We start from the raw sequence: 8,819 nt of genomic DNA on the forward strand, positions 1-8,819 counted from the left end.
CCAGTTTAAAGTGGATTTTGATTTTTTTTTTTGGTACCAGGGATCAAACTTGGGTCCTTGCTCTTGCAAGGCAGCCAGCAGAACCACTGAGCTAAATCCCTGGCCCTGGATTTTGAGATTTAAATAGAAGCATATGCTTGCAAATTCTAAGTACAGAAAGAGGTTTTTAAAATAATTGTACAGTTAACTTGAGGAAATAACCATAGAAGTGTTCAGACTATCGAGTATCTAAATTTAAGTTGTAGTCAGAGCTCAAAGAAAATAATCCCCAGGCTCAAAAGGAAGTGTGGTGTAGACAGCTAGATGGCTGCATCTTTAATCCTGACTGCCATTGATTAGCTCTCTGATACTAACCAATTTAGTCAGTTTCTGCCCATGTTTCCTCATGAAAAATAAGGATAATAGTAGCACTTACCTTATAGGACATTGCAGGGATTATGGGTTATGTAAGTACTCAAACACAGTGCCTGGCTCATAGAAGTACTCTAGAATCCCTTGCTATCACTTGGACAACTTCTACTGTCATTAATATCTGCTCAATTTGTATCTTCTTTGTTCAACAGAAAATGCCCTGATGTTATAACAACAACTGACTGGCTCGCTCCAGTCATATGGGAAGGAACTTATGATAGACAGATCTTGGAAGCATATTATAAGAAGCTGAATATTACCACAGGCCTCGCTGTATGTGCTTATGGAAAGTAGGTGATACTGATATTTGTCCTTTTTTATTTTGAAAACTCCACACTAACACTTGTGGACTTGCTATATCCAAAGAACTGATAATAATTAATCACAATCTTTACATCTAGCTGTCCTGTATAACTACGTGTAGTGGTTATTTTCTCCAGCCTTGCCTGAGTCCTTAACACTACTTGGGAATTGTCTCATTAGCTCTCTTTCCATTTAGCTCTCTTTCTCTTTCTTCACAACAAACTTTATGGCTCAGCTATGGACCCAACTTCTGTGCCCTTACCTTCTTTACCATTATTGACACGTTAGCTTGCTAATGCTGATAAACTTTAACAAAATAACTTGTTTCTGGCTTTTTCCATGTTTCACAGATTTAGAGATCAGTATCTGATACAGTTTATAAAATCTGCTGATAAGCACTTTATGGTTGGCTTCAGAGTTATCTTTTACATCCTGATTGGTGACCTCATCGAGCTGCGTTATGTAGAGGTGGGACCTCACCGAACATTTAAAGTACTCCCTCTGCTGGATCATGAAACGTGGCAAGGCACTGATCTCAGATGCATGAATAGTTTGGATATATACATTATAGATTACATCCAGCATAAAGTCAACTTTCTCTTCACCATGACTATAAATAAGATATTCAAGTATGACTTTGGAGTGGAAACCCTGGGCAGGTCTGTAGCTCAACTTCATGCGTGGTGGTATTTTAAAAATACTCAAGATTTCCCATATGAGAGAAGAGCTAGCTCAGCAGCTTTCATGCCCTTTGAAAAGGGAGATTTTTATTACCATCATGCCATTTTAGGCGCGACACCCCATGAGGTTTTAACCCTCATTAAACAATATCTAATAGGAAATACACATGATATCACAAATGAGCTTACCAGTACATATGAAAGCCACCTAAATAAATACTTTTTTGTCAATAAACCCACTCAGCTATTATCACCAGAATATAATTGGGACCCAAATTTTAAAATTCCCCCACAAATTAAACATGTTAAGATAGTGTGGCTACCAGAAATGTTTTGATGGATGTACTACTCAGTGTATAGATTAACAAGTGAATTGCAATAATCTCTCAAATATAAAATGAGAAATTTTCCAGTTTTTTAAAGAAACTTACAGAGATGTACAATTTTCCAAAATAAATGTCTTCTCCTTGCAATTTTGAATTATTTAATTCTACCAAGGTTGAATTAAGAATAAGTGGACTATAACTGTGATATTACTTATATAATATAATGTAATATAGAAATACTTTTGGAGATATAAAATGATTTTTATGAAGAAATACACAGACTTGTTCAGGGAAACACACACACATGCATTGTCAAAGGGATGTGTATGTAAGGGAAAAAATATTCATCAACTTGTTCATCAGGTATTTACTATGTTTTACTATGTTTTAATTGCTTGTAATTAAATTCCTCAATTAGTATTCAATCTAGTATCTGATTCAACTTAGTGAACTAAAGACATTCTACCAAATAGTATCTTATCTTCATTCTTCTAAAGATAGATATTGCTTTTATATTTTTTAAAAATGATATAGGAGGGTTTTTTTTAATAGACATTAACTGAACTTTGTGGTGAAGGTACTCTTTTGGTCAGGATAGGAAGATGGCAAAACATAATTTGTCCTTGGGCTGGGGATTTAGCTCAGTGGTTCTGGTGCCTGCCTCACAAGTTCAAGGTCCCAAGTTCGATCCCCAGTACCAAAAAAAAAAAAAGATTACAAAACATAATTTGTCCTTAAGGAGCCTAAAGCCTAGCAAGGGATTTAAGAGTATTCATAAATATTCCTTTTGCCAGTTTAAAAGTGCTACAATTGCTCATAAAAGGGAGGAACCACCTCTGTAAGAATATGTAGTCATCATAACTATGTCATAAATAATCTCATAAATTTAGTGCAGGCTTATAGCATTGTTGTAAGAACTGGAAGTTCTAAACCCACAGTGAGTTATTATTTTTAATCCCTTTTTATGGAATAAAACCTAATGTTTAGTAAATAGTTTTTAAATGATAAGTGTTATTGGCTATTGAACACTAAACTGTAAGGAATATTGATGGTGACTATGGCAGACAGATCTACTATGACCAATTTCTCCTAGGATCCATGGTGACTTGCTTCCAACAAATAGAAATGAAATGTAACTTTCATGACTAGGTGACATAAGAATGAGGATTCTGTCTTACTTGTAGACCTTTTCTTGCTGCTTTGATGCAGCAAGCTGCCATACTGGAGAGGTCCATTTGGCAAAAAACTGAAAGCAGCCTCCAGCCAAGGAACAAGAAAGGAACTGAGGCTCCCAGTCCAACTTTCAAAGAGCTGAACATTGCTAACAACTACATCAAGTGAGCTTGGAAGTGAATCTTTCCCCAGTCAAGTCTTCAGATGAGATCTCATTGCCAGCTGACACCTTGATTATAATCTGAGACCTTGAAGCAGAAGATGCAGCTAAGCCACGCCCAGATTCCAGACCCAAATGGTGACCCATGCCCAATGTTTGCTGAGCCTCTCCTTCTACAATTAGCTGCAGTAGGAAACCTAGGTAGATTGCATAAGAAGCCATCAGTACCAAGTTACCTAGAGAGCAGGCCCTGGGACCAGAGGCCTCCTCTTACCACCTAGAAGTAATGGGGATCCCAGGAAAGCTCCTTCCACACCCTCTCAAGCAACACCAGCAGGAATCAAGCAGGAGGTCCACTGGCACTGACACTCAATGCCCCATGTCCACCATGTCCCATAGTCCATCTAGCAGGGCAGGCCTCAAAAAGTGCACTGCACACCACAGGCATAGTCAGCAGGATCAAGCAGAGGTGATACCAGCTGAACAAAATGGACCAGAACAGTTCTGACTGGGCTCTAGATCCAATTGGCAGGAAATAGGCACTATATTAGTCAGTATTTTCCAATGGAACACAGCCAATTGGATGGAGATGTACCACACACACATCCACACATGCACATATGCATGCACGCACGCACGCATGCACACACACACACACACACACTGATGAGAGCACATCATCTTTTAGTTCACCGCTTCGAAAGCTAATCTCTTCCAGAAACACCCACAGAAAGTGTTTTACCAGCCATCTAGGCATCCTTTAACCCATCTCAACCATCACAGGTTACACTCTGTACAATTCCATTAATATGATATTTTAGGGAAAGCAAAACTGTAGAAATAGTAAACAAGCCAGTGGTTGTCAGGAGTTTGAGGAGGGTTGTATATGTGAATTTTTCAGGACAGTGAAACCATTCTGTATGATACTTTAAGTCCTGGGTATATGCCACTGTGCATGTGTTAAAATTCATAAAACTTGCCAGACATGGTGGCATGGTGGTGCACACCTGTGATCCCAGTATTCAGGAGGCCGAGCCAGGAGGATTGTCATGAGTTCGAGACCAGCTTGGACTACAGAGTGAGACCCTATCTCAAAAAACCAAAAAAAAAAAAATTCCTCATAAAATTAATGCACAAAAATTTTTTCCAAATCATATAGGAGTTTCAGAGACCTCCACATAGAAGGTAGACTATGACAAAAGGATCTAACTGTATTGCAAATGTATGAAATGACCTCACTGAAGAGGTCAAGGAGAAAACATGCTGAGCTAACTTTGGAAAGTAACTTTGGAAATGAGTAGAGCCCAAATCTAAAGATAAAAAGAACTGTACCTAAAGACCAGATCTAGCTGGTAAACTGTTCTCTGTGGGGGTGCAGGTCGACAATTCTGAAATCACCATATATGGACATACTAGTATTGAAAAATTAAGTATATGAGTGGTAGGTGGTGAAAGCCAGATTTCTCACTATTGGAATGTGAAGTTACAAACAAGCAAAAGGAGACCAGAATTATTCTCACTGTAATAGATGATTTGAAGATATCCTACGAATGCAGGTCTAGCTTAATATAGATACAAATGGATGCATGTAGAAATATTTATAAATATCAATGTATATATAGTTTAGTAGAAACATATATTTTCTTGTTCTGTCTGCTGAGGGGCACTTAGAAGCAATGACAGTTCTGTAGCAACAAGTAGACCTAGCACCTCTTGGTTTCTGATACTGTTCTTTAATTAAAAACAAAAACAAGGGCTCCTTGATCAAATGGCTGATTCCAGAGCATAGGTAGGGAATATACAAGATGATCCTGGAATATTTTCTGGTGCCAGAAAGTAAGGACATGCTCAAAAATAACACATGACGGGGATTAGGGATGTAGCTCAGTCACAGAATGCTTGCCTAATTGCACAAGGCCCTGGATTTAATTTCTAGACCATAAAAAAAATAGAACACACTGATGGGAATATGCTTAAAGGACACACAAGCCAACTGAACAGCTTCCAAATGGGAATATGAACAACAAAGCAACATAGTGTTGGATTCTAACCTCAAATATAAGATAAAAACCCATGAATCCATATGGATCCAAAAAAGTGAATAATTACACAAGAATTTTAAATGATTTATGTAGATACTCTACCCTAAGAAAGTGGATAATAACTCCCCAGTCATTAACTGTGGGATGCACATGGTGAATTCCTTCCAAAGCTAACAGTTTAGACATGGGAGATGCTATGTAGTCCAGGCTGGCCTTGCACTTGTAGTGATCTCCTGCCTCAGCCTCCTGAGTGAACTAAAAAGTGGAGAAACTAGATGCAAACTATTTCTGCCAAATGATAAAGGTTTGCTGTTTTAGTTACGTTTCTTGTGGCTGAGACGAAGTTGCAGGAGGAAAGATTTATTTTGGCTCACAGTTTGCAGAGGTTTCAAGCAATTTGTAGAGTCTCCAAGGCAGGATGGCATAGCAGAGGAGCATCACAGAGGAGAAACAGTTCATGAAAAGCCCTACCTATGACTGCATGAGGCTTTGGGGGAACATATAGACCCAGACCATAACATTAGTGAACAGTGATAAGCTACATTGATAACACATAGCCTTATTTGGAATGTCATCTTATTTGGCAATACAGAAAAGGAAAAATTACTAATTAAGATGAGGTCATTGGGGTGGTCCTTAATCCAATACAGCTGGTGTTCTCAAAAAAGGTAAATTTTGACCCAACGCAGAGAGAATGGCTATATGAAGAGAGAGAGAATGGCTATATGAAGTGAAGCACTGCCAAGGCTAGTAGATTAATGGTTTCTGGGGGTTAGAGATGGTGTAGATGAGGGGAAAGATAAAGATATCTTTGTGTTATTAAGTGACACAGGGTGTATCTTCACGGGGTTGGAGTAGTTCTAAATCTTGGTTGTGATACTGGTTAGAGTAATTATAGATGTGATAAAATGGCATGCTATACACCATTGTACCATTGCTGCTCTCTTCTTCTTCTTCTTCTTCTTCTCCTCCTCCTCCTCCTCCTCCTCCTCCTCCTCCTCCTCCTCCTCCTCCTCCTCCCCCTCCTCCTCCTCCTCCTTCTTTTCTTTTTTCTTTTGTACCGGGGATCGAACTCAGGACCTTGTGCTTGCCAGGCAGGCACTATGTCGCTTAGCTAAATCCCCCGCCAATGCTGCTTTCTTAACTACTGGGAGTAATTGGATGAAGACTAACTGTAACTCTCTGAGTTATCTTTGTAACTTCCTATAAACAAATGATTATTTTTGAATAAAACATTTGAGAATATGTAATAGTGAAGTCTTACATGCCCACCATGCTTAGAATTGTAATCTAGCCTGTTTTCTTCCTATCCCTTTTCCTAATTATTCATCTTCATAGCCCCTAACACCATTTCAGGTCCTAAAATGTTAGGTGGTTATTATTTATTTTCCCCCATTAGAACAAATCTCTGCAAGAGAAGAAAATTTTCTCTGTCCATTGATGTAACCCTAGCACATAGTAGGCACTCAAAAATATTTACTGAATGAACAATGTTTAGCAAAAACAGCTGCGGAAGGACACATATTATTTACTACCATTTATTTAGTACTTTAAAGGTGAGACGTGATACTACAAATTGTTTAGGGACATATAAAATTATAAACATCTGGATTGCAAGGATAATCACCAAATCTGTGATTAGGCAGGAAGGGAATGCGAGTAGAAAGTGATACAGCTACAATACTATGCTTTATTTCTTATGCTTAGAAGTAGGTACTAGGTTGTTAATTATTACAGTCTTAACATTTTTATGTCAGAAATATTTTATAATTAAAAATGACAAAATGAAAAGCTGTACCGATGGACATCTATCTCTTGTAGTTTAAAATTCTTCACTTTACAGCATCAGAGGTTAATATGGGTAGCTTTTCTTTGTCTAACTGTTAAATTATGAAATCTATTGCACCTAGCAAAGACTTTACAAAATGTGTATACAGTATTTTAAAGATAAACTCCATGTGTGTGCGTGTGTGTGGGTGTGTGTGAAGCTATTATCAAGGCTTTGATCTAAAACAGTGATGGCAAACCTTTTAGAGCTTCCAATGATACAAACAGTCCACTTTGGCATGTGTGCCATAGGTTCATCACCACTAGTCTAAAACATCACTGGTAGATAGAAAAGAATAGACTGGCAGTGTTCCATCACTCACTTAGTAGTGGTTTCTATTTAAAAAGACTAATAAGACTGACAAACCACTGGCAAAATTAGACAAGAGAAAAAAGAGACAAAGCACAATTCATCCAATCATAAATAAAAGGGGAGACACTGTTACCAATAGCATATATTTTTAAAACTTAACTTGGGACAGGGATTTAGCTCAGTGGTTCTGCCACCTGCCTCGCAAGCGCAAGGACCCAAGTTCTATCCCTGGAACCAAGAAAAAAAAAACTTTCAAAAAACTTAACAAAATCATATTACAAACAACTTTATTCCAATAAATTTGAATATATGGATGAAACTGAAATTATTTTACAAGAATAGGAAACTGAAAATAACACAGAAAGAAACAGAAAAGTTAAATATCTTGACATAATTGAGTCCAGAAACAACTTCCCATAAAAATAACTATAGGAAAAAAAAATAACTATAGGCCCTTACTTCAAGCCATTCATAAAACCTAACACAAAATAGATAACATCTAAATGTAAGAGCTAACCTTTAAAAAAAAGCTCTTACAAAGCAGAAATAAATAATGGCCTTGGATTTGGCAATTGTTTCCTCACTATGACACCAAAAGCACAAGCAAAAGGGAAAACTAAATTTGAATTCATCAAAATGCAAAACTCTTGCACATCAGTGAACACTATCAAGAAAATGAAATGAGCCACACATGGTGGGGCAGGCCTGTAATGTCAGATTATCAGGAAGCTGAGTTAGAGGATGACAGGTTCGAGGCCAGCATGGGCAATTTAGCAAGACTGTCTCAAAGTTAGAAGTGGTTGGAGGTATAGCTCAGTGGTGCAGCACCTGCACAGCATGCAAGGGCCTGAATTCCAACCTCAGTACCACCTAAAACAAAGTGAAATGACAACCCACAGAATGAGAGAAAATATTTATAAATCATAATCTGCTATATCTAGAATCAAGAATATGAGTTGGAATTGTAGTTCAATGGTGAAGCACTTGCCTAGCATGAGTTAGGCCCTGAGCTCCATTCCCCACCCCTCGAAAAAGAATATATATACAGAATATTTACAACTAAATACCAAAACATAATTTTTTAAATATGCAAAAGAATCAAATAGACATTTTTCTAAAGGTAGACAAAAAGTGAGCACATGAAAATACAGGCAACGTTATTAGTTATTAAAGATATGAAGGTCAAAATAACAATGTGATACAACTTCATACCCACTGGAATGGCTATAATCATAACTTGTATTTAAAAATGGAAAACATATTTTTATGTGAGTTATGGAGAAATTGAAAGCCCTTGTATGTTGCTGACAAGTGTGAACTGATTCAAATGTCTGTGGAAAACATTTTAGAGGTTCTTCTAAAGATTAAACATAAAATTGTCACATGATCCAGCAATTTCACTCCTAGGTACATGCCCAAAAGAATTGAAAAATAGATGTTCAAACAAAAACTTGCATATGAATTTTCATAGCAGCATTATTCACAACAGCCAAAAAGTGGAAACAATCCAAATATCTATCAACTCTTGAGTGGATAAACAAAATGTGGTGCACACATACACAAACACACACACATGAGCGTGTG

At 37.4% G+C, this 8,819-nt stretch overlaps 1 protein-coding gene across 1 annotated transcript; it reads left to right on the plus strand.

Moving 5' to 3' along the window:
• Nucleotides 1-437: 437 nt before the first annotated feature.
• On the plus strand, nucleotides 438-1,731 carry LOC106007531 (N-acetyllactosaminide alpha-1,3-galactosyltransferase-like 1). The gene is made up of 3 exons (XM_087183391.1): nucleotides 438-446; nucleotides 490-701; nucleotides 1,065-1,731. The coding sequence occupies exons 1-3, from the start codon at nucleotides 438-440 to the stop codon at nucleotides 1,729-1,731; spliced, it is 888 nt and encodes a 295-aa protein (XP_087039517.1).
• Nucleotides 1,732-8,819: the final 7,088 nt, after the last annotated feature.

The sequence above is a fragment of the Heterocephalus glaber genome, unplaced genomic scaffold (assembly GCF_053883595.1).
Source record: "Heterocephalus glaber isolate CG9 unplaced genomic scaffold, H.glaber_assembly_v1.0 deba00001479, whole genome shotgun sequence".
NCBI lineage: Eukaryota > Metazoa > Chordata > Mammalia > Rodentia > Bathyergidae > Heterocephalus > Heterocephalus glaber.